Raw genomic sequence first — 27381 nt, forward strand, 5'->3', positions numbered from 1 at the left:
GCTTCTGGAGTTGACCTTAACTTCATATGTGACTTAAAATACCCAAAAATACATAAATAATAACTTTATAAAACGGATCTAGAATAAAGGACCATCAAGATGATAGACTTTTACCTCAAAAGGCTTGCTAAGGTGAATATAACTCTGGATCTATAAGCTCAAGCTACTCCCAAGCAACCTCCAAATGTTCATCATCTTCTTCTTCACCATAAAACACTAAAAAAACCCACGTTCAAGCTCAAATCTCACTAAATACACTTAGGGTTTCGATATAAGGGCATAAGGTGATGGAGTTTAATTAATAAAATATCCAAAAGGTGTTATAAGTTGTTTAAATAGGGTGTAAACCCCAAAATTAGAGTTTACCCATGCACCATGTACGCCATGCGTACTCCACGTACACCCTGCGTACGTGGGTAAATACTGCATATGGAAATGGCTAGTACACTAAGTGTACTCATAGAGTATGCCCCACGTACTAGCTAGGGACCAAAAGGTATAGATTTTGCATTAAGGGGCTAAAAGGGAAACATACCAAATTACAAATGTTACATCTAGTGTGTTGATCCAATAAGGAAGCATCATCATCATCCTCTTGTGCATTCTCTGGACTCTTGTAAGTGTTCAAGATACAAGCTTTTTGTTCCACGCTTCTAGATCTAGGTTTCTTGTCCAATTTCTTCAAGATTATGAAAGTTTGGATTGAAGGATTCTATAAAGTTGGCAACTTTATGGATCCTTGAGGTCCCTTTGGGGTTATATGTTGTTGATTTATGGTTCCTTAGAGTTTTTGGTTTTATGCTCAAAGTTTGAGCTCATTTCCTCATTATTATGATCTAAATTGGGAAGAACATGCATTGGACATTCATGTCAATAAAGCTGTGATTTTTATGGTCTATTAGGTGTGGGAAACCTTTCTGGAAACTTTAGGGATGTGGCTTTTATGATTAAATGCTTAATGGTTGAGTCATACCTTAAGTGTCCATTAGGACCTAAGTTTTGAGATCTTGGTGTTTGGGGGTGTCTTAAGGGATAAAGTTCGAAACTTTATTCATCAAGACCTTAGGAAGAAGTAGATATGAGCTTTGGAGCCTTTAGTATGGTTGGAAGTAACTTAATGCATTAAGCTACTGAAGACCCAGTTCCCACGATGTGACACCTTGCTGCTACGACGTGACAACTGGAGTGAGCCTTGACTGTTTTGTTATCTTGCTACCACGACATGACCAATGGAAGGCCATGATGTGGCGACTCGTTGAAGTGTTTTTGGCTGTTTGACTTTAGACTGTTGCCTTTGTCTTGTTGACATGGGTTGACTTTTGGTCAAGATTGCTGGTTTCACTGTGTAGACTAAGGATGTACCTTGTATGTTTTGATAGAAATTTTGTAGCATCTTTTGCGAGGCTTTGAGTTGTGGTTTAGCTGGTTTCATGAGACAACTGAGTCTTTTTATATTGTGTAAGATGCTAGTTGTCTTTGTGACTATTACATTGTGTGTTAGGCCATTAGTATGTATGTTGGGCTAGGGTCATTTTCATGTTGGGCTAGGTCTATTAGTATGTATGTTGGGATGGGCCCATTGGTATGCACATTTGGCTGGGCCTATTTACATGTTTGGATGGGCTCATAAATATGTTGGACTGGGCCCATTTGTATGTCGGGTTGGCCCCGTTGTATGGTATGTGGTATTTTGAGGAACTCACTAAACTTTGTGCTTACGTTTCGTGGTTTAAACATTTTCAGGTACTTCCAGTTTTAAAGGGAATGGTCCGAATTAACTACACCACATCTACTGATGGAGTTTTCTGCATTGATTGATTTTGATATACTCTGACATTTGAAAATACAATTCACACTGATTGGTTTTGGAACAAATTATTGTATGGAATTAATGGTTTAAAAATGAAATTTTTTGTTGCTATTTTTGTGATGTTACAAGACAATTATTACCAAAACGTCACAAATTTAGGCCACAAATTTACAAAACACTCGAGCTTGCTAAAATTTGGATATCCAGTCAGTTTTTGAATATTTTTCGTTGGGATGAAAATTGGCTAATATAAATAACTTTATAAAGGGTTAATGACTTATAAGGTTAACATACTTTAGCTCGTGTACATATTTAATCCCTTAAATTTTTTATGTACACATATGACCACTGAACTTGTTTAACATGTTAAAATACAGCCTTATGATTGGTTTGGAGAAGGTTTCCAACCAAACATTAATTTTCAAGCCAAAGATGAATTTTTCGACCATCTTCTCTGGTTAAGATACTCAAGACCTCAACAACACACTCAACAACACTCACATATACATACACACTTAATAGCACACATACAAACATAAAAAAAAACACACATATAAGCATGAAGATACAAACACCATGAACATACATATTCAAAAATCGGCTATATGTGTATTTTTGTTTTGGGCCCATCTCTCTTACATACAAAACACCAAGAATAAACAAATCTTGAAATCGATTTTGTGGATGTGTGTGTTTTTGTTTCATACCCATCTATATAAACACCAAGAGCATACAAATATGAAAATCAATTATGTGTGTGTATTTATTGTAGACCCACATCATTTACATACATTAATACCAATAACACATAGATCTAAAAAAAATCGATCATTTGTGTATATTCATTCCTAAAACTAAGTTTCAGATCTTGAGTTCATATGTGTATTTAGAATTCGATTTTTAGATCTTCGAAAACATTTATTTTAGATTTTCAAATCTTAATTATTAGATCTTGAACATGATTCGTAGGTTGAAGAACTTGAGTTTCACATCTTGAGTTTAGATGTCTGAGTGTTTGGAAACAAGTTTTTGGATCTTGAGTTTTGATTTCTTCAAAGAGGATATACACACATGATGAAGACAAACACACATACTCATACAAGTACAACAAATGCACAAAAAACATTCGTCTAGAAAAGATAACCGGAGAAGCTACACGGAATGCCAGAAAACTACTAAACCTACAACACCCAGTCAATAACATGGCCGGCTTAGCCCAAGTGCAATATGTGCATAGGAACAGGGCCCAAATTTGTGAGGGGCCCAAAATTTTTTTTTTAGTATATACTATTTGCGTCGGCAGCCCAATAATTTGGGAGAAAACCATGGAACAAAACAAAAGCATGAATGTGTGAAACAGAAGCCGGCAGCGTAATTTAGTCATCACTCATCAATTTCGTTTGTTCAAAAAAAAAAAGTGATCACCAAGGGTTGACAACTAAACAGCAACTCAACGATTCAGCAAGGGTAAACGTCTAGACGAACAGGTAATATACTAAGATTTATGAGAAATTGATTTATGAGAAATTGAGAATTGAGAAATTAAGGATTATTAGCCAATCAGGTAGGATTATCAAGTTTATAGTTATCAATTGCATACTTGAATGATTCATATTTTCATAGATTATCTATTTAATTGAATATTGAATGAATTTAATATTTTATTATCGGTTTATCTACTATGGAAATCAGTATAATAGAATAGTGAATGAATATATTAGTTTATACTTTATAAGATTCATAGAAATAAGTTTAGTAGTTTAAATTATAAGTTTATGTTTATTGTAAAATTGTTTATCAAATTATGTTTATTGTAATTTCTTGAATGTTGAAAGTTGAAAATAATGAACTTGTAGTGATCAAGTCTAAACAACCATCCGGTTATCAAAAACGTAAAAGGAGAAAACTAGATGAAGAAAAAAGAAAGGTTGACGTCGGTGCTCTAGATAAGTTTATCCATAGACAACATGTTGAAGAGCACATTGAAGAACATGTTGAAGAGCACATTGAAGAGCATGTTGAGGAGCACATTGAAGATCAAGAGCATGTAGAAGTAGAAGAGACAGAAAAGCATGAGCCTGTTAAAGAGATTGTTGATATATATGATCCAAGAAGGTGGGAAAAACTTAATTCTGATGAGATTAAAATTTTGGTTGAAAAAGGTCCTAAAAGAGATAATAGTATTATGTATGGTCCCTATGATAAATTTGGTAGACGATTTTCTGCAGCTTTATATACAAGAACTTTATCAAATTTGGAGAAGTGTGATAGAGAATGGTTAGTATATTCGAAAGAGCTAGATAGGGTATTTTGTTTTTGTTGTAAAGTGTTTAGAAAAGGGATTTCGAAAGGTAAATTGGATGGTGAAGGTTATGCAGATTGGCACCATGTTACCACTAGGGTTAAAGAACACGAAATTTCATTGGATCATCTTACAAATAGGAATAAGTGGTTTGAAATGCGTAAAAGATTGAACTTGAACGAAACAATTGATAAAGTTCAACATGAGCAATTCAAGAAAGAAAGAGATTACTGGAAACAAGTGCTTTTAAGAATTATTGCAGTTATGAAGTTTCTTGCTAAACATAATTTAGTATTTCGCGGATCCAATGAAAAGTTGTATAAAAAAGGTAACTATAAATTGTATTTTATTTGTTCTAGTTCCACCAACAATCTTTTTTTTTTAATTATGATGACCGATTCCACTTCTTATTTGTTAATTGTATTTAACAGGTAATGGAAATTTTTTGGGTGTCATTGAAATGTTGGAAGAGTTTGACCCGGTTATCAAAGAGCATGTGCAACGCATCACAAGTGAAGGACTTCATGTGCATTATCTTGGCCACCTAATCCAAAACGAACTAATATCTTTGCTAGCTGAAGAAATTAAAAAAGAACTTATCAAGAAGATAAAGGAAGCAAAGTACTACTCAATCATACTTGATTGTACTCCCGATTCAAGTCACCAAGAACAGATGACTATAATAGTAAGGTATTTAAAGTTATCATATAATTCTGTTACTATCGAGGAATCCTTTTTAGGTTTTTTGAATGTTGATGATACCTCCGGAAAAGGATTATTTGATATTACACTTGAGGAGTTAAAGTCTCTTGGTCTTCAAATTGATGATATGCGTGGTCAAGGCTATGATGATGGAGCAAACATGAAAGGAAAACACCAAGGAGTGCAAAAGAGATTTTTAGATATAAATCCTAGAGCATTTTACACTCCTTGTGGTTGCCATTCTCTTAATTTAACATTATGTGATATGGCTAACAAGTGTGTTAAAGGAAAGAACTTTTTTGGATTCATCCAACGTATTTATACCATCTTTGCAAATTCTACTAAGAGGTGGGAAATTTTGAAAGATAATGTTAAAGCTTGGAGTCTTAAGTCATTATGTCAAACTCGTTGGGAAAGTCAAGTTGAGAGTGTAAAAGCTATTAAACTGCAACTTGTGGATGTACGGGAAGCTTTACTTCAAGTTGGAGAAAAAGATAATGATGCTGCAATTGCAAGTGAAGCAACTTCACTAGTAGAAAAAGAACTTAGTGACTTTGAATTTTTGGTATCAACTGTTGTTTGGTATGAAGTACTAAACTGTGTGAATATTGTGAGTAAGAAGTTACAATCAAAGGATATGCATCTTGATAATGCCATTACAGAAATAAACAAATTGATTGGGTACTTCAAGGATTATAGAGAGACTGGTTTTTCAAAAGCGATTGTTGAAGCTAAAGAGATTGCTATTGAAATGGGTATTGATCCAATATTTCCACAAAAGCGTTTGATTGAAAGGAAAAAAAGGTTTGATGAGAGTTCAAGTAGCGAAGAAGTTTCATTTACACCTGAAGAGAATTTCAGAGTCAATTATTTCTTATACATTGTTGATCAAGCTATTTCTTCTCTTGAGACAAGATTTGAACAATTCAAAGAGTATGATAAAGTATTTGGTTTTTTATTTCCACATAATTTGAGGGGAATTGAAGATAAAGATCTTAAGTTATATTGTTATCGTCTTGAAAAAGCACTCAAGTTTGAAGAAAGATCAGATATTGATGCCGAGGAGCTTTATACGGAGTTGAAATTATTTGAGACATTGGAAACCAATGAATTTAGCAACCCTATAGATGTTTTGAAGTTTTTGAAAGAACTTGATTATTTTCCAAATGCAAGCATTGCATATAGAATATTGTTGACTATTCCAGTAACGGTCGCATCTGCAGAAAGGAGTTTTTCCAAATTGAAATTTGTGAAATCTTACTTACGCTCCACAATGACCCAAGAACGACTTAGCGGTTTGGCGATGATATCTATCGAGAACGAAATCTTAGAGAGTATAGACTACGAAGAGTTGATCAACCAATTTGCAATCAAGAATGCTAGGAGAGCTTCAAGGATCGTCGGTTAGCTGTTAGGATATGTTATTAGTCATTAGAATACTATGATTTTGCTATATTTATTGCTATAAGGTTTATCGTCATTTTACTAAACTGTGTGAATATTGTGAGTAAGAAGTTACAATCAAAGGATATGCATCTTGATAATGCCATTACAGAAATAAACAAATTGATTGGGTACTTCAAGGATTATAGAGAGACTGGTTTTTCAAAAGCGATTGTTGAAGCTAAAGAGATTGCTATTGAAATGGGTATTGATCCAATATTTCCACAAAAGCGTTTGATTGAAAGGAAAAAAAGGTTTGATGAGAGTTCAAGTAGCGAAGAAGTTTCATTTACACCTGAAGAGAATTTCAGAGTCAATTATTTCTTATACATTGTTGATCAAGCTATTTCTTCTCTTGAGACAAGATTTGAACAATTCAAAGAGTATGATAAAGTATTTGGTTTTTTATTTCCACATAATTTGAGGGGAATTGAAGATAAAGATCTTAAGTTATATTGTTATCGTCTTGAAAAAGCACTCAAGTTTGAAGAAAGATCAGATATTGATGCCGAGGAGCTTTATACGGAGTTGAAATTATTTGAGACATTGGAAACCAATGAATTTAGCAACCCTATAGATGTTTTGAAGTTTTTGAAAGAACTTGATTATTTTCCAAATGCAAGCATTGCATATAGAATATTGTTGACTATTCCAGTAACGGTCGCATCTGCAGAAAGGAGTTTTTCCAAATTGAAATTTGTGAAATCTTACTTACGCTCCACAATGACCCAAGAACGACTTAGCGGTTTGGCGATGATATCTATCGAGAACGAAATCTTAGAGAGTATAGACTACGAAGAGTTGATCAACCAATTTGCAATCAAGAATGCTAGGAGAGCTTCAAGGATCGTCGGTTAGCTGTTAGGATATGTTATTAGTCATTAGAATACTATGATTTTGCTATATTTATTGCTATAAGGTTTATCGTCATTTTAATAAAAAAATTAGTTTACATAATTTAATTCCTTAAATTGTTACACGTTAAGGTCTAAGGGCCTTTTTTATCCGTTTCGTCCTGGGCATTTGAATCCTCAGAACCGGCCCTGATCAATAATAATGTTTTTAAACATAATAATTATTAAAATTTGATGACATGCATATAAAAATATATAAATATACACAAGCTAAAATATGTTAGTCTTATTAGTCATTAACCTTTTTTATAAATGTAAAAAGAATGGGACACGTGGTTCACGTATCACAAAAACTCTTTTTTAAAGATAAGAGTTAAATCTATAACATAAGTGATATGAACGATACCTTTTGCTTACATTTTTTATAAATATTTACCAAATAACCAATTTTTAGAAATATTTATCATAATCGATTTATATCATTGTGAAAGATATTAAAAAAACTCATGAATTCCAAGCCTTTTTGGGCAAAGTATGTAGTCGTTTTATGGTAAAAAATAATTGTCAAGACGAAAAACATGTGATCGATAAGAAAGAGCAAGAGTGACCCGCAGTCACCAATCCCACCTTCACCTACCACCTCTCTTCATATACCTAGCAATGGCTTCATAGATTCCCACCAACCACCGGACCAAATCACCATTCAATCCGATCACACCGTTCCATGGCTGCGGCGGCGACTACGACGGCGACGGCCTCATATTCCACAATTTCACCCAAACACAACGTTTCTTTCTCCACCAACAACCACCACCATTTCAATAAGAACGCTCTAGGTTTTGTATCCGAAAATCCCATTCCAATACGTTCTCTTTCTCTTTCTTGCTCCCGTCCAGCTAAACATTCAATGAAAGTATCTGCCACTTCAGCTGCTCCTCCGGTGATCGAGACTAGTAAGTCGAGTTCTGATGAAGTTCCCACCGTAGTTGATGTTGATTTAGGTGATCGGAGCTATCCAATCTATATCGGATCTGGTCTGCTTAATCAACCGGATCTTCTACAGAGGTATTATTATTGCTGTTCTTTTAATTATTGAAATCAATTCGGAAGGTTCAGGGTGCTTGAATACAATCAATTACCGAAACACACCTTCTTTTTCGTATGATTAATTCGATTTGCTTAAGATTTCTATACTTTGCATTGCAATTAAATACAATCCGCTTGGTTATGATACATTATGTATCTCTGTTTTTGAAGTTGATATATTGATTTGAGGCTTGTCGATAAATTAGTAATGGCAATGTTTCTATTTGTTATGAGATGATAAGCATGATACGTTTCATGTAATTAGTCGTTTCACGCTTTTTAATAACCAAAGCTGATGAAGCCTCTGCAATTATACAAATCTTTAAATACAGGTTTTACACAAAGGCTTTCTAGTATCACATTAATGAAAAATAAGTTAATATTGAATCTTCATCGCAACTCTTACACATACGTTTTTCTATCCTTTAGGCATATTCATGGGAAGAGAGTTCTTGTAGTCACAAACACCACAGTGGCGCCTTTATACTTGGATAAAGTTGTTAATGCTTTAACTGTTGGAAACCCAAATGTTACAGTCGAAAGTGTGATTCTCCCAGATGGAGAGAAATACAAGGACATGGTAGGTTTCTTTACATTCCATATTTGCATCTATGGTTTTCTAGTGTCTGAAATAAAAGCTCCATTTTGTTTATTTTATGATAGGACACTCTCATGAAAGTATTTGACAAAGCCATTGAATCTCGATTGGATAGAAGATGTACTTTTGTTGCCCTTGGTGGTGGTGTCATTGGTGACATGTGTGGATATGCTGCAGCTTCTTTCCTCCGTGGTGTCAATTTCATTCAAATCCCTACAACTGTTATGGCACAGGTATAATTATAATACAATGCCAAATGGGACAAAAGTTGTACTTTTTTGCTCTCATCTGTGCAAAAGACGTAAATACCCTTCACATCATTGATTAGAGTTTCATTTGCTATATTCCAGGTGGATTCTTCGGTTGGGGGCAAAACGGGAATAAACCACAGATTGGGAAAAAACTTGATTGGAGCATTTTATCAGCCACAGTGTGTGCTAATAGATACAGACACATTAAACACATTACCTGATAGAGAATTAGCTTCAGGTCTTGCTGAGGTCATCAAGTATGGGCTTATTAGAGATGCTCCATTTTTTGAGTGGCAAGAAAAGAACATGCAAGCTTTGATGTCCAGGTAAATATAGACTTTTCTCCAATATGATTTTGTTAAAATGATAATCTGTGAAATAAAAATTGTAAATTTTGAAAAGTAGGATAAAAATTTCATATCCTGATGAATGTGATTCTTTTTTTTTAGGGATCCTGATGCTTTTGCATATGCTATAAAGCGTTCATGTGAAAACAAGGCTGAAGTTGTATCTCAAGATGAGAAAGAAAGTGGTTTAAGGGCGACACTGAATCTGGGGCATACATTTGGTCACGTGAGTTTTGGGTTTTGATGTTTTTATTTTATTTATTTTTTTGGGTTCTTTGATTAAATTCCAATTCCATGGAGTGTTTGGTTGCCAATTGTATGGAATTTAAGTCCTTTGGGATCTTTGAAATCTATGTTTCATGGTTTTTGGCATTCAAGAAGGAAGGTGGATGGAGTTTCATTCCATTCTACCTTTTTTTATTAGAAGACCAAAATACCCTTCATTATATATATATATATATATATATATATATATATATTAAGTTTTAACAGGAAATGACAGATTATGTGATTTTACCAAATTAATGGGATTTTTTCTGTTAAAAAAAACATTTAGGACTTTATCAAAAAATTTCTCAAATTTTTTTTTTTTTTTTAAAATAGTCATATACTTTCTTTTTTTTTTTTTTTAATTTCCCTAATACTTATTCCTTTATTATTTTCAAAAAAAAAAAATCTTTATTCTTGTACTTTTTTATTTTTATTTTTTAATTTCCCTAATACTTCTTTTAAAATAATAATAATAATAATCTTTCTTCTTATAAGTACATTTTTGGGTACAGGCAATAGAAACTAGCTATGGGTACGGACACTGGCTTCATGGAGAAGCAGTTGCAGCAGGCACCGTAAGCATTTTTTTTTTTCCTAGCTAAAATGTTGGATCTATATATTTCTGAGGTTATTTTCGTAATTTCAGGTAATGGCGGTTGACATGTCATACCGCCTTGGTTGGATAGACGAATCCATAGTCAAACGAGTCAACTCCATCTTAAAACAAGCCAAGCTACCAACCACCCCTCCCGAGATGATGACCGTAGATATGTTCAAATCTGTCATGGCCGTAAGTCAAAACTAAAATAAGAGTAAATTACACGAATGGTACTTATGGTTTAGGTTAATTTGCACGTTTGGTCCCTAACTTATTTTTTTAACTCGGAGTGTCCCTAATGTTTGTTTTTATTACATGTTTGGTCCCTGTCTTACCTAAAAAAGATTATTTTCCCCTTGATTTTTTTAATTTATTTAAATAAACACACCCCAACCTCACCCCTTCACCTTACCTTACATACCCTACAATTTTTTTCTATTTAAATAATAGTATTTTTAGGTAAGACAAGGATCAAACGTGTAACAAAAACAAACAGTAGGGACCAAGCGCGTAACAAAAACAAACAGTAGGGACCTTCCGAGTTAAAAAAATAAGTTAGGGACCAAGCGTGCAAATTACCCCAAAGCATAGGGACCTTTCGTGTAATTTACTCCTAAAATAATATAACCTCTACAAAAAAACTCCCAAAAAAAAAAAAAATCAAATAGACTGTTTGACAGTTGCTGATTGAGTCAGATCCAACTTCTTACCAGACTCAGTTAGAGGCATATCAGAGTCTCTAAGACCGAGTCAAACCCAACTAATTGTGGTACCAAACGGTCTCAAATCTGATCGAGTCAGACTCAGCCTCTTACCAGACCCGGTTACTTCAAGTAGCTTTAGTTTGCGAAACACGTGCTAATTCTTTTTATATGATAAACTTTTTCTTTGCTAATAATATATTTCTTTTATTTATTTAGGTGGATAAGAAGGTGGCTGATGGATTACTAAGACTGATACTCTTAAAAGGCCCACTAGGAAACTGTGTTTTCACAGGAGATTATGACCGAAAAGCTCTTGATGAAACCCTACATGCATTTTCCAAGTCTTGATTTTAGGTATAGGTTTTGCTCTTCTTTGATGTGTAAGGCTTTTATACATGCCAACATATGATATTATTATGTATCAAAATTGGCTTTTAGTTATCGTTTTTTTTTTTGGTGTATTCATGTTTGATAATAAAATTAGGTGATGAGTGTGTCTTGTTTTATAATGATAACGGGTTCACGTTCTACCACCTAAAGATTATGTTTGTTACATGAGATGGAAGTGGATTGGACTCAACAAGAATGTGCTTTGTTTCATCTTGTTTCATTTTATGAGACAAAAGATAGCACTTTATGTCATTGACATGAGTCACACTCTCGATTGATGTCTCAATTCGTCAATGACAAATGTATTACAACATAATGCTGTCTTTGTTACATAGGGGAGGATTAGACAATCTTTTTAGGACTATTTTAACGTCTCTCGCATATAATGGATCAAGTGTAAACTATAAGTACAATGTTGTAATCGAATTTTTGTTTATTTTTTATTGATGAGTTTGTATACTTGTCCTGAGTCGAACAAGCAAAACATAGTATAGTGATATTTATCCTTGATAACAAATTTTAATTAACTTGGTTAATAGTTAACATAACATAAATCATTGGTTTGCGCTCATTTAATTGAGGGTTAATATCATGGGATTTTGTTACAAAAACGCATCTATACTTTTAAATATGTAAAACCCATGTATTTTACTTCTAAAAAAAATATTTTACATAGGTATAAAAACATCTAAAAAAGTTGTAAATGTGATGTTTAATTAAACATCTTTTCCTGTATAAATATATTTTTCTGTATGACTACTTATAATAAAAAAACATATTTAGGGTAAAAATGTAAATGTATTTATTTATTTTAAAACATCTTTATATGTTTAAAAACATATTTATATTTAAAATATATTTATACATTTAAAAACATACTTAAAGATTTATTTTAATAATAATATATTAAAAAGTATTTATGAATTTATTGTACAACTAAACATTCAAAAAATTGAACCCTACGATAATGGTCCCTCGTTGACATTTTGACGTTGAGGTTTTTCCGGTGTTCCATGTCTAGGTGAGTGGTAGGGTTAGTAATCATATGTTGGGATGGTGGCTATGTATACAAAGAAGACAAATTTGGATGGATGGGTAATCGTCGTCTTAGCAAAATGATGAGGAGCACGTACACAATAGGTAGTATAAGGGAGGCTTTAGTAAGCTAATTTAGAATCTATACTTGCGAGAGGTTGATCGAATTGCATCATCATTTTACATAACGAATTTTCTACATCACATGGATTCTAAGGCTTTGTGGAAGTGGTGGATGTTGCATGGTAAAGTTGTCGACGTGTATATTGCGAGCAAGTTGGACGAATTTTTGTATTGGATAAGGTGGTTGTAAAGATTTTGGCGCTTCGATTTGCAAAGGTGATTGGTAGCATAGTGAGTGACGAGCAGTCATTGTTTGTGAAGGGTCATTAAATTCTTGACGATCCTATGACAATTAGTTAGATTGTGGATTGGTGTAAAATGAAAAAAGCAAAAACTTATGATATCTAAGGTGGATTACGAGAAGGCATATGAATCTTTCAGTTGGGAATATTTGGATCATATTTTGTTTGCTTTCGGTTTTGAAGCAACTTGGAGGGGACGAATAACACAATGTCTTTCGACAGTGAGAGCTTCTATTTTGATCGATAAGAGTCCTACAGAGGAGTTTTTGTTATTTGTTATGTCGAGATGTTCGACAATTTGAACCTTTGTCACATTTTCTGTTTATTTTGGCGAAAAAGGGCCTCACATTGCTATAGAAGATGTTGTTGCTCGTAACTTCATCAAGGGAGTAAGTATTAACGGTAATGAGTTTAAGATGTCCCATCTATTCTACGTAGATGACACGTTTTTGACAGTGTGGAATTGTAGAGATGTTGAAGGTGTTGTTCAGGTGTTACAAGAATTTACAATGCCACAGGTCGAAAGTTAAATCTTTAGAAATCAAATATATACGATGTTGGGGTTACAAAAGAATAGGTGAATTCTATGGCACCTGTTACATGTGCCCATGGTAGCTTATCATTTAAGTACATTGGTTTACATGTTGATGGACGCATGACACGTAAGGGAGGTTGGGAAGTTTTGATTGAGTGCTTCAAGGCTAAGTTGTTGTAACGCCCGTAGATCCGGGCTAATCAATTTAGAGACATGAGCATCAAAAATGACTTTTTGATAAAAGATTATTTAGAAGGAATAATCTTAACTAAGTTATATTATATGTCACAAGGGTTCAGTCATATAGAGAACACCGAAATCCGAATTATAACGAAGAAGTTATGACTTGTCGAAGTTTTATAGCAAAACCGACACGACACTGGGATTCGTAAAAAGTGAGCTTGTGATAAAATAATTTTAAGCCTTATTAATCTAAACGAAAGTCGTAGTATACATTAAACCGAAAACATGCATAAAAAGGACGTCCAAATCTGACTTTGTATGAGGAAGTTATGATTTTTCTAAGATTTAGCTTAGCAATGCACAACTTGAAATTCGAATTTAGATCGATCGATTTTTAGCCGACACAATCTAAACAAGGATCGAAGATCTTGTTAATAAGAACTCAACAATATAAAGACAGACGAAAACGGACATCGGATGACAATGTTATGAATTTTGAACGGACTTTACCTGTCCAGACCTGTTAAAATATAACTTTAAAAATAAAGTCAAAATAGCCGACAGAGTTTAAACAAAAGTTGTAGAGTATGTCGCCACCTACTTGTGGATATAAAGAAAGTTGGAAATGGAGCTCATATGCAAAAGTTACAGAATTTAGAAGTCGGTAATGTGATGTTGCGATGAGGATGACATGGACAAATCCTGTCCCAAACTACCACATACCATACATAATAAATACATACTTGGGCCCCACCCTAGATCAGACCTTGCTAACCATCAAGTCCCACTCAGCCTTGGGCCCTGCTCGGATTACAATTCTGTTAATCATTAGGCCCCGCCTGACATCGGGCCCCGCCTGATACACATATGAACATATAAACATATAATCATGCTAACACATGCAATAATCACAAAGACAATAGCATACAATACAGTCATCGGGCCTCGCTTGACATCGAGACCCGTTTGGTATACATACTAGCACATAACACATGCAAGAGTCACACAGACATCTAGCATACTAACATAATAATCATGGGCCGATATTGGTGCCTTCGACCCGCTAATCCCAGTATGGAAACTCAACTCACAATGCTGAATCTCACAGATAAATCTCTGGCTGCTGGTCCGCTAAAATCCCCCTATCAACATAAAATAACATCCAATTAATAATTTACCCTTTACCTAACTTGGTCCAAGGCCAAGGCCCACGCCAACTATCTAAAAGGCCCAAATTCCAAAATGATCACCCAAAGCCCAAAATATGGCCCAATCTTCCAAATTGGGCCTAAATCCCTTCTTGGGCCTTCAATCAAAAGAGTCCAATAAAATAGCATCAGTCCAAAAGTAGAATTCTGATGGCCCAAAAATCCTTGACTCCTAAGGTCCAACATGGGCCCAATACCGAAAAGCCCACAATTTCGAAGCTCATTGCTGAGTACGTGGGGCGTACTCAGCTCGTACGCCCAGCTTACACCTCAGATGCCTATTTTATTCATTAAGCTCTTATACGGTTAAGACCTCAACCTAACTCTCAGATTTGACTTCCTTAGGGTGACTGATCACATAAAGTTGACAACTTTACGTGCATGCATGCCTTAATGGGGCTCTAGAGCTCAAAAGAGCTTAACAAAGGGTCTTAACACATGCATGAGTCCATAAACACCACAAAGCTTTCATTTTTATGGACAAAGGGACTAAAAGAAACCTAGATCTACCATTAATCACCTCTGGAGTGAATCAAGAAGCTCATCCATCACTCCAAGGACTCAAAAAGCATAAAATAGCAACATAACTAGATCTAGCATCATAGATTAGTAAAATGTGAGCTTTTTACCTCAAAGGGATAGGAAATGATGGGATAATCCCGGATCCTCAAGCTCCAAGCACAACTCCAAGTGGTCTACTTCTTCTTCTCCTCCACAACGCACTAACAAATACTCTTTATGGCTCAAAACTCATAAGAACACACTAGCGTTTCGATTTCTAGACAAGGGAAAGTGGAGGTTGTCTAAAAAATGACCAAATAAGGCTATCATAAGGTTTAAATATGGTGAAAACCTTATAAATTAGGGTTTCATTAATCTACACGTACGTAATGCATACTCCGCGTACGCACAACGTACGTGGTCTGAATGTGCGATCAACTTCGGGCTAGTACACTAAGTGTACCACCTAGTACACCCCGCATATTAGCTTAAGGACCAAAATGCAAAGCTTTTTAATAAGTAGGGTTAAATATGAAACTTACCAAATTCAAGTGCTACAATGTTGACATGCTTCATTGGGATTATAGCCAAACCAATGAGGCGATGTGATCTAAACAGTCCCATTTGGGATGATGACAAGACCGGTAAGGCACCATGAGTCAAACAAGACAGTTGGATGATGACAAGACTAGTGAGGTATCTGATGGGTTTTTTGGTCATAAGACATCCTATGTGCTCATACAAACCCTAATGCTTGGATCTAGGTTTCTCTATTGTACATGCTTTGAATCCAAGACTATAAACCCTAATTCTAGCATACAAGTAATCATATTAATATGTAATTAGGTTTAATATCATACCTTGACTGTTATGTAGCAATAACAATCCCAAATCTCCTTGTATTGACTTTGGAATGCTTAGAGTCACAAGTGTCACTCCTCTAATGGTTCACAAACACCATAAGCAAGAGGATGAAGAGGAGAGAGGTTGGAGGCTGCCAAAAACGTGTGTAAACCCTTACAAGAACATTAGCCACGTTTTTGAGCCTTAAGGGGTCTTTATATAGTTGGGCTATTAGGGTTATCTAACAAGGAAACCCTAATTTGGATGCTTAAGCCCTAAGCAACCCATAGACTCCTTTTATTAAGCCCATGGACGATTTCCTTATGGGTTTCCCATTAGAATTCATCCATCCCTTAATACAAGGCAATCCATGGCCCAAATTGCAATTATCCTATAATTACAATTCCAGTCCCTTAAGTTTAATTAATCTCTTTTAGTCACAAAACTAATTACCAATTAATTATTGACTAATATTAATTAAACAATATGATTTCTCCTTTAATATATTATTCCCATAATATATTAATAAATCATATTTAATCCTTACTCTCCATAATTCATCCTATCAAGTTGCTTTGGTGAAGGCAACCCAAAAGGACCATGCACCATCGGGTCAAGTACATACCAAAATAGTTATGGACTTAGACACTAATCCAACAGTCTCCCACTTGGATAAGTCTAACAACTATTCTGCGAATGACTTCAGATCCTGATCTGCAATCGTAGCTTTCCAAAGCCGCTGTCAACTCTGATCATATCAGATACGCGTGTCCTTAGATAAGGGATCATATATTCCTCCATTCTAGATATCGTATGAGATATGATTTCAAATCATTCTCTTTGTACTACTTCTCGATTTCTGATTTATGACGACAGACTAATTGAACAAATCAAATTAGCCCTAGCCCGGCCGAGCATTTACGTTTGTCATCACTAAACCATCTAGGGGCCCAAAGATATCGCTTCTATCCTACCTTGGATAAAAGGAACGGATAAACTTTGATACAATGCTTGCTTGCACTCACTAACCAAATCACACACAACAATATGTTTTATAACACCAAGTTACTAGTGCGTTTACATATTATCAATGTGCAACCGATTAGCAAGATACAACTCACACATCTTGGTTTTAACAATATAAGATGTTATCGTCTCACTAATCACTCGAGATAGTGATCCAAGTGAGCGTGGGTTTAATCCAATGCTCAAATCATATTCATAAGCACTCATGAACGTTGCAACAAACATTTGCTTATGTCTAATACTCTTCTAGACAATCCACACACCAATTCACGACAGTCTTCATTCATATCTACTTCCAACATATGAATGACTGTGGCCCGTTCGAATAATTCGATTATTCTTAATAAACTCAATTATTCTGGAAGTTAAAACATGCAAGGTGAAACACAAGAATAATACTAATCCCATATGACCTCAAACCTTTGAGTATAAACAAAACACGTTTTATTTATCACCATATCGATTACTCATTATTTGTCGTTTCGGGTAATCAACTTCTTACTCGAATTATTACACTTGTCCCATGCTCCTAGCATGCACACAATGTTTACCTATGGTTCTTACCTTTGTGAAATAGACAAATTGAACACATTTCCAATCATTCTCATTTTACAACTCCAAATCCATTTTCTTAAGTGTAAGAATATCACATTCTTGTTACTTATAGAATATACTAGATTCTAACACTTTATGCAACGATCCTTTCGTAATGTCACTGCACCAAAGTCTCAAAGACTATTGCCAATGATATTACAAAGTCCTCTATCGGAGATTGTTACAAGACAATTCCTTAGATATGATGTCTCTCTCTCAAAGTACATTCCTTTGAACATCCTTTTGCATAAAAGTTTCTAATCTAGACATAGATTTTCAATATTTACTTCCCAATATGGACACACTTCCATATTTTCCATATGAAAACTCATTCTTAATAGAATCTTATCTATTCGTAATGATGTCGATATTGTCCATCCAATATGGAAACATTTCCATAATTTCCAATACTATACTTCCAACTACTCACAAGCAACCAATCCTCGTCGAACTTTGGATTGTCCTTTGATAGTTGTTTAATTATTTTAGTCAAAATCGATTCTAGTCCCTTTTCCCTCTAAATGCACTAGACATTTGGAAAATCTTAGAATGGTCAAACATTAAATCATTTGCAATCGATCCAATACTCGAAGCGTATGGGATACGATGCATAATGTTTTATTTGCTATGTTCTCAAAATTCGAATTGTGAAGAGGAATGCTGTAATCATAATCGAAATTTTAAGAGCACACTATGCACCTTTGACTAAATTTATTAACATTCCACAACCTAATCCTTTAGATTTGAAATGAAGCATAATATTCTCTCCCTTAATTATAGCAAAACAACCTTTCAACTCTTACAACTTTGCAAAGTATGACTCTTGTTTTCTATAATTAATATTGCCAACTATGCAATACTTGCCTTAATAATCATACAATCATAACATTTATGCTCCCACTATCATGATGATTATTATGAAACATAACACTTATACTCCCACTAGCTTCGACATGTATTCATAAACATCTTAACTTTCAGAAAAACAATACTTATTGAATTTCTTAAGTTCATGTTTCTAATACTTAGTGGTTTGATAATCTTTTATCAAGGCTTCTTGAACTTATACACTTTTGCCTTAGATAGTTCATATGTGTGTCTTAACAATTAAGACTAATTGCCAAACCTCACAATTCAAATTATGGAAAGGGATGCCGTAACCATGATCGAATTCGAGAATGCAATTTTTACAATCACTATCTTTTAAAATCTTTCTTAGTGAAAGCATTTCCTCACAATCATTTTCATGAAGGAGTAAATCTTATGACACTTAGATTTAAATGGTGTATGTGTTCCTATCCATGTGAATTTGTTAAAAACCAAAGTTTACGATAAATTCAAACTCATATGGATCGAACTTTCTTAATCTTGATTTCTTGCCTTATGGTAGCACAGCTGCCCATCACGTCTTCCAAGTAGTTAAGTAGCTCACCTTTTCCTATCAATGTACTTTCCATTGATCAAGGTCCTTGCCTTTTATGCATTCAAATGAGAACTCATAGGACTCACATGCATAATTAACTCGATTGGATTGGCACAGAAACAAAATAATGTCTTCACGATAGGTTGTAAACCTCAACTCGTGTGCTAGTGATGATCGATAAGGCTTATTTGATTTGTTCTTGAAACTTTTCAAGACTATTAAGACTCCCACTGACTCCTTGACATATACGATTCTCTTATCAAAACATTTTTTGATAAACAAATATTCAAGAGTTAGTGTAGCTTATATAAAAACAAAACACTTCATAATTTTGGTCTTAGTTGGTCTTTGTCGTATCCAAGACATCACAACTTTCCACAATTGATGAATGTTATAAACCTTCTTAATACTATTCACTCACATGTCATAATCTTGACTTTAAGACTTGTTTTGGAACGAAGTATGATTGACTTTTTGATTTGACCATTTCTTCAATCTTTGATCCCTCTTCTTGGACATACAATTGTACCAAGACTCACTTAGAGGATCAATTGAGATATGGTTCTTAATCATTAAGACCTATCATAAAGCATAAAAGGTACTCTCCCTTCTTCTTAGAATGGAGAAACTTTTATCTTTCTGCCTACTTGACTCTTCTTATTCGTTCTGCTATTGATTTAAACATTTTCAATCAATTCAGAATTACACTTAATCTTATAAGCATAATCATATTTACTAAACCTTTAGTAAATCATGACGAATATCTTTGTTACTCTTATGGTGAACTTGATCAACACACAACTTTGTGTACTCGATCTCCTAGTCCTTCACTTGACACTTTGTCAATGAATTAGTCTAATTTCCAAATGTGAAATTTCTCATTCATCATGCAACCAAATTGCGTGATTCCAAATTTCTGTCCAATTGAAACTTGGGCGATGAGAAACTCTCCCTATTTGGTAAATTCTCGACTTTTTCCATAACTAAGAATCATATCCATTCATTGTAGAAATATGCAAAAATCAATTTTCATAACGATTTCATTGCAAGGAAGTAAACAAATAAATAAGTCAAACAAAATTTATTTTATTTATAAAAGCAGCGGAAAAATATTTGTCCTTACAATGCAAAATCTATTGAAAACTATGTAAAAAGAAAATTTCTAACAACTCTATCATAACTATCTAAGCTCAAAATCCAATCTTCAAGTCCATGAGATCGAGATCCATCTCTTGTGATTAGATTCATCTTGCTCTCTTATCAAGCTTCCTTTCTTTTCACCGATCCTTCAAAACATTCAAATGCAATCTTATCACATCATGTATTAAGAATCAATGAATAGGAACTTAATGGAGTTAGATAGTGGATTCTTACCTAAAGCGTAGTCATACTTTTGACTCTCCCATCTCTTAGATCTCTTAGGTAAATAGGGCAACTTCGTCTCCAATGCCCCTTCTCTTGGCAATAAAAGCAAATTGACTCTTTTGGAACAACACATGGAACTACTTCAGACATCGACTTTCTCTTATGATCAAACTTTTCGATCATTGCATGTCTTTCATTGCCATTGTCTATATCCATAAAGGTCTTGAAGGCAGATTCACCAATCAACTTTGCTTTTCTATTGCGCCAAACCATTTCTGATTCAGCAGCAACAAGCATATAGGTGAGATCTATAAGGGTCACGTCGCGGTTCATCATATAGTACTCTCTTACGAACTCACTATATGAGTTAGGAAGTGACTGAAGAACCCAATCAACAGCCATCACTTCACCGACAACGGATCCCATCATTCTTAATCTATCAATGTGTGACTTCATCCCTAAGACGTGTGCACACACCGACTTGCCCTCTTTATGTTTACTTGCCAAAAGGGCTTGAGTGATATTGAACCTTTCAATTTTACAATCTTGTGGGTTAGGGAGAATAATTGGAGGAGGAGGAGGAAGTGAAGCATGATTTCTTGTTCCTCGATCGAATCGTGGAATATCATCTTCATGTGGAATGCTTGTTCCACGGGATTTGAGAAGACCATAGTTGTCGAACTTTGACATCGGGAGAAAAACGAATTCAAGTTAGTTGATTTATTGAGTCCTTGGTAAATCACCCAAATGAAATTCCAAGGCTAGGACCCAACACAGTATCCTACAACTCGGGAGAGGGATGCCGTAACCCAAATTGCAGAACATTTGAAGGTAAGTGAATGATGATTCACTAGTTTCCACCATGAAAAACGAAAAAGAAATTTAAGTTTTAAATCTATGAAAACTCCTAGATCCTTTGAGATTCATTGAACATTTCAATGGCATGTTTAAATCTCGATATGCCCCTCTTGTTTGTGACTGGGATGCCGAGGATCACAAAGCGGGTGTGAATAACCATGCAAACTACATGGTGCCCTCACATGTTACAATCACCTATTCGATGTGCCGGTAAACCACACACGCTCCACCGAACTATGACAAACATTGAGTCACCCTTTGCTACCTTTGCTTAGAACCATTTAGTGTGCCGGTAAACCACACACGCTCCACTAACGTCTTCGCAAGGGCACAAAGTGTAATTTCATGGAATTGCATCAATTCACTTTTGCCTAAGTAACTAAGATTGGGAATTAGAAAAACATTTAGTTACTTTTTATTTCATTATATTTATAATGGAAGTTTTCGTCCTATCCTACCCGTTCGGCTAACGACCCTCCACTAGTCAAGAGTGCGGTGGGTAAGAGTGGATACCCATTCGATCGCCATTTTATAGGCAATTTCCTTAAACACCCCTTATAGACCAGCTTCGTGAATGAGGCCTACTAACGGTAAGACTGACTTTTACTCATACATATATATATTATGTTAGACTTTTAATGTTATATATAGTATAGGGTGTATTTTATACTTTTAAAATACTATATGGTTAACTTTAACAATTACACCTTTAATTCAATTAAAAGGTTAACCTAAACTTTTTATGGATTTATTAAACCTCTTTTAATTATACTCCTTAATTAATTAATAAAACCATAAGGGTGTGATTTTGAACTTTTCAAAACATTACTATGGTTTTAGAATTTAACATTTCTAATTAAACCTTTAATCAACTTTTAAATTCCAAAACTTGAGGGAAAGTTTTGAAACCTTTTTCAAAACATTAGGGTTTTAACTATTTAAATTTCAAAACTCCAAAACTTTTGGGTTCAAATTTAAACTATAAAACTTAAAGGGGAAAATATGAAACTTTTCATAACAACAAGGATCAAATAACAAATAATCTAAACTAACATTTAGTTACATAATTATCCATATTTGATTTGTTTAATGATTTCTTGCAAAACAATTTATCAATTTACTCAAAATAATTAATCAATTATCTTATAAGGAAACAATTATCTTGTTAATTGATAATTATCTTTAATTAGATCAAGAATATAGTCATATATATCATAAAATCAGATTTATATTGATCTAACATGATAAGGTAACTATCCAAATGCAAAAACAGCAAGAAATCTCGAGATAAGCATTATCTGACGCTCGAACTCGCCGAGTACCACACTGTACTCGCCGAGTTGAGGTCTACTCGCCGAGTACACTGTGGTACTCGCCGAGTTCCTCATCCATAAAGCCCAAAAAACGATTTTCCAGTTATACAATGCATCAATACAATTGAAACCAAGCTAGGCTTTGATACCACTGATGGGTTTTTTGGTCATAAGACATCCTATGTGCTCATACAAACCCTAATGCTTGGATCTAGGTTTCTCTATTGTACATGCTTTGAATCCAAGACTATAAACCCTAATTCTAGCATACAAGTAATCATATTAATATGTAATTAGGTTTAATATCATACCTTGACTGTTATGTAGCAATAACAATCCCAAATCTCCTTGTATTGACTTTGGAATGCTTAGAGTCACAAGTGTCACTCCTCTAATGGTTCACAAACACCATAAGCAAGAGGATGAAGAGGAGAGAGGTTGGAGGCTGCCAAAAACGTGTGTAAACCCTTACAAGAACATTAGCCACGTTTTTGAGCCTTAAGGGGTCTTTATATAGTTGGGCTATTAGGGTTATCTAACAAGGAAACCCTAATTTGGATGCTTAAGCCCTAAGCAACCCATAGACTCCTTTTATTAAGCCCATGGACGATTTCCTTATGGGTTTCCCATTAGAATTCGTCCATCCCTTAATACAAGGCAATCCATGGCCCAAATTGCAATTATCCTATAATTACAATTCCAGTCCCTTAAGTTTAATTAATCTCTTTTAGTCACAAAACTAATTACCAATTAATTATTGACTAATATTAATTAAACAATATGATTTCTCCTTTAATATATTATTCCATAATATATTAATAAATCATATTTAATCCTTACTCTCCATAATTCATCCTATCAAGTTGCTTTGGTGAAGGCAACCCAAAAGGACCATGCACCATCGGGTCAAGTACATACCAAAATAGTTATGGACTTAGACACTAATCCAACAGTATCGTGAGTCAGACATGCTTGTTTGGGATGATATCAAGACCAACATGGTGTTGTAAGCTAAACAGGCCAGAGGGATGACGACGAAAGCCTACATACTTGATATTGATATGTATAGTTATTGTTGGATTAATGTCTAAGTCCATAACTATTTTGGTATGTACTTGACCCGATGGTGCATGGTCATTTTGGGTTGCCTTCACCAAAGCCACTTGATAGGATGAATTATGGAGAGAAAGGATTAAATATGATTTATTAATATATTAGGGGAATAATATATTAAAGGAGAAATTATATTGTTTAATTAACATTAGTCAAGAATTAATAAGAATTAAGATTGTGACTAAAAGAGATTAATTAAACTTAAGGGACTGGAATTGTAATTATAAGATAATTGCAATTGGGCTATGGATGATCTTATATTATAAGGTTGGACGAATTCTATGGGAAACCCATAAGAAATCGTCCAAGGCCTTTAATTAAAGGAGTCCATGGGTTGCTTAGGGCTTAAGCATCCAAATTAGGGTTTCATTGTTAGATAACCTTAATAGCCTCACTATTTAAAGAGCCCTTATGCCCCAAAAATGTGGACAAGCTTCCATCTAGGGTTTGGACGGTTTTAGGCAGCCTCCTTCTCTTCTCCTCTTCATCCTCTTGCTCTTGGTGTTTGTGAACTATTAGAGGAGTGACATTTGTGACTCTAAGCTTTCTAAAGTCATTACAAGAAGGAATTGTGATTGTTATTACTACATAACAGTCAAGGTAATATCTTAAACCCATTATTATGTTAATATGGATTATCATATGCTAGATTTAGGGTTTATAGTCTTGGATAAACTGCATGTACAATAGAGAAACCTAGATCCAAGCATTAGGGTTTGTATGAGCACATAGGATGTTCTTATGGCCAAAACCCATCAGAATTATCCATGAGAAAAATAGCAAGAAATCCCGAAATCCCCTCTTTCTGACGCTCGAACTCGCCGAGTAGGGGCCTACTTGCCGAGTCCACAATGGGACTCGCCGAGTTCATCAGGCAGTTTCACAGAATCGATTTTTTTCAACTTGAAGAAACATACAAAGCATAAATACAATAGAAACCAATCTAGGCTCTGATACCACTGATGGGTTTTGGCCATAAGAACATCCTATGTGCTCATACAAACCCTAATGCTTGGATATAGGTTTCTCTATTGCATGTACAATAGAGAAACCTAGATCCAAGCATTAGGGTTTGTATGAGCACATAGGATGTTCTTATGGCCAAAACCCATCAGTGGTATCAGAGCCTAGATTGATTTCTAGTGTATTGATGCTTTGTATGTTTGTTCAAGTTAAAAAAATTTGATTTTGTGAAACTGCCCGATGAACTCGGCGAGTCCCATTGTGGACTCGGCGAGTAGGCCCCTACTCGGCGAGTCCATATGGGTACTCGGCGAGTTCGAGCGTCAGAAAGAGGGGATTTCGGGATTTCTTGCTATTTTTCTCATGGATAATTGCCTTATCTGTTTTAGATCAATAAAATCCAATTTTAATCAATTTTATGAGTATATCCTTGATTAAACACAAGATAATTACCAATTAATTAGATAATTACTTCCTTATATGATAAAGTTTGATTATTTGTATTAACTGGGTAACTTATTTTGCAAGAAATTAAAATTAGGTCAAATATAGATAATGATGAAATTAATTGTTTAATTTATATTATTTGTTATCTGATCCTTGTGTTATGAAAAGTTTCAATTTTCCCCTTTAGGTTTTATAGTTTAAATTTAAACTCAAAAATTTAGTTTTGAAATTTAAATAGTTGAAACCCTAATGTTTTGAAAATGTTTCAAAACTTGCCCTCAAGTTTTGGAATTTAAATTTTGATTAAAAGTTTAATTTTGATGTATATTTAAATTCCAAACCATAAGTTTTTTGAAATGTTTCAAAACTTGTCCTCAAGTTTTGGAATTTAATTTTTGATTAAAAGTTTAATCTAGGAATGCTAAATTCTAAAATCCTAGTAGTGTTTGAAAAGTTCATATCACACCCTTATGGTTTTATTAATTAATTAAGGTGTATAATTAAAAGAGGTTTAATAAATCCATAAAAGTTTTGGTTTATATTTAATTGAATAAAAAGTATAATCGTTAAATTTGACCACCTAGTATTTTAAAAGTGTAAAATACACCCTATACTATATATAACATTAAAAGTCTAACATTATATATACGTATGAGTAAAAATCAGTCTTACTGTTTGTAGGCCTCATTCACGAAGCTGGTCTATAAGGGGTGTTTAAGGAAATTGCCTATAAAATGACGATTGAATGGGTATCCACTCTTACCTACCGCACTCTTGACTAGTGGAGGGTCGTTAGCCGAACGGGTAGGATAGGACAAAAACCCTCAATTATAAGTATAATGAAGTACAAAAGTAACTAAATGTTTTACAAATTCCCAATCTTAGTTACTTAGGCAAAAGTGAATTGATGCAATTCCATGAAATTACACTTTGTGCCCTTGCGAAGACGTTAGTGGAGCGTGTGTGGTTTACCGGCACACTAAATGGTTCTAAGCAAAGGTAGCAAAGGGTGACTCAATGTTTGTCATAGTTCGGTGGAGCGTGTGTAGTTTACCGGCACATCGAATAGGTGACCGTAACATGTGAGGGCACCATGTAAGTTTGCATGGTTATTCACACCCGGTTTGTGATCCTCGGCATCCCAGTCACAAACAAGAGGGGCATATCGATATTTAAACATGCCATTGAAATGTTCAATGAATCTCAAAGGATCTAGGAGTTTTCATAGTTTTAAAACTTAAATTTATTTTTCGTTTTTCATGGTGGAAATTAGTTGTAACAACCCGTCATTTCAGGTCATCAAAGATCGAGCCTTGTAACCTCTTTGAAAAAGGGATTAGAATATCATCGAAAAATGAAGTATTCAAAAACTCTGTTTGGAGTACGCTATGTAGTAAATATCGTCTTAGGGTTTCCAAACATATAAATAACACAAAAATCCGAGTTATAACGAAGAAGTTATTACCATTCTAAGTTTTTCTGACAAAAATCGGCGATACGAAGTTACGTAAAAACGCAAAGTTTCAATAAAACACTTTCTGACCTTAGGTGTCTAAATGAAAGTCATAGATATCGTTAAACTACAAACGTGCATAAAAAGAACGCTCAAATCGGACATCATATGAAAAAGTTATGAATTTTTAAAGAAATTCCTTAATCACGTCATTTTAATAAATAAATAATAAAAATAATTTCAGAATTTGCCGACGGAATCTACATGAAAGTTGTAGATCTTAGTCTCACCTACGCGTGGATATAAAGAACGTCGAAAACGGAGTTCGTATGAAGGAGATATGAATTTTTGAAGTTTGATAAATAATTAATATATATTTTTATTCAAAACTTCGGTATTATCCGAAGTCTGAGTCACACAAGTACGCCCCGCGTACACGAGTACGCCCAGCGTACTCAAGACCTTGGCCTCGGATCATCCACGTCGCCCCTATGCGATCCTACCCCCCCCCCCCCCCCCCCCCCCGTCTCATCCGAAGTCCGAGGCAGTCGAGGACTCGGTCATGCGTGACGTACGCGTACGCCCCGCGTACGAGCGTATGCCCCGCGTACCGAGGTGGTTCCAGCCTCCTATAAAAGGGATGCGAGGGTTCCTGGAAAAATGGCTCATTCTCTCTCACTTTTCTTGCGTTTTGCCTCGTTTTCCGTGCTCGCACTACCCCGAAGCCGTGATCATTTTGTGCAACTCCCGAAGGTCGATTTTACTCCCGAGAAATCCCGAGAAAATCCGCCTTTTCAAGCC

The 27381-nt window shown here is 34.7% G+C and overlaps 2 protein-coding genes across 2 annotated transcripts; both read left to right on the forward strand.

Moving 5' to 3' along the window:
* Positions 1-6344: 6344 nt before the first annotated feature.
* On the forward strand, positions 6345-7115 carry LOC145036290 (uncharacterized). The gene has a single exon (XM_078984739.1). The coding sequence runs from the start codon at positions 6345-6347 to the stop codon at positions 7113-7115; it is 771 nt and encodes a 256-aa protein (XP_078840865.1).
* A 576-nt stretch (positions 7116-7691) lies between these two features.
* Positions 7692-11426, forward strand: LOC145037702 (3-dehydroquinate synthase). The gene is made up of 8 exons (XM_078986409.1): positions 7692-8176; positions 8627-8777; positions 8861-9028; positions 9146-9372; positions 9496-9619; positions 10176-10238; positions 10310-10453; positions 11182-11426. The coding sequence occupies exons 1-8, from the start codon at positions 7836-7838 to the stop codon at positions 11311-11313; spliced, it is 1350 nt and encodes a 449-aa protein (XP_078842535.1). The 5' UTR covers positions 7692-7835; the 3' UTR covers positions 11314-11426.
* The last annotated feature ends 15955 nt before the right edge of the window (positions 11427-27381 follow it).

The sequence above is a fragment of the Lactuca saligna genome, chromosome 3 (assembly GCF_052625555.1).
Source record: "Lactuca saligna cultivar CGN05327 chromosome 3, ASM5262555v1, whole genome shotgun sequence".
Classification (NCBI taxonomy): domain Eukaryota; kingdom Viridiplantae; phylum Streptophyta; class Magnoliopsida; order Asterales; family Asteraceae; genus Lactuca; species Lactuca saligna.

Bases quoted from the DNA above. Each gene is read 5' to 3' on its own strand.
- LOC145036290 (XM_078984739.1), top strand. From the start codon at position 6,345: ATGCATCTTGATAATGCCATTACAGAAATAAACAAATTGATTGGGTAC.
- LOC145037702 (XM_078986409.1), top strand. From the start codon at position 7,836: ATGGCTGCGGCGGCGACTACGACGGCGACGGCCTCATATTCCACAATT. The intron at 8,177-8,626 runs GTATTATTATTG...TCTATCCTTTAG, and splicing joins CAACCGGATCTTCTACAGAG to GCATATTCATGGGAAGAGAG. The intron at 9,373-9,495 runs GTAAATATAGAC...CTTTTTTTTTAG, and splicing joins ATGCAAGCTTTGATGTCCAG to GGATCCTGATGCTTTTGCAT.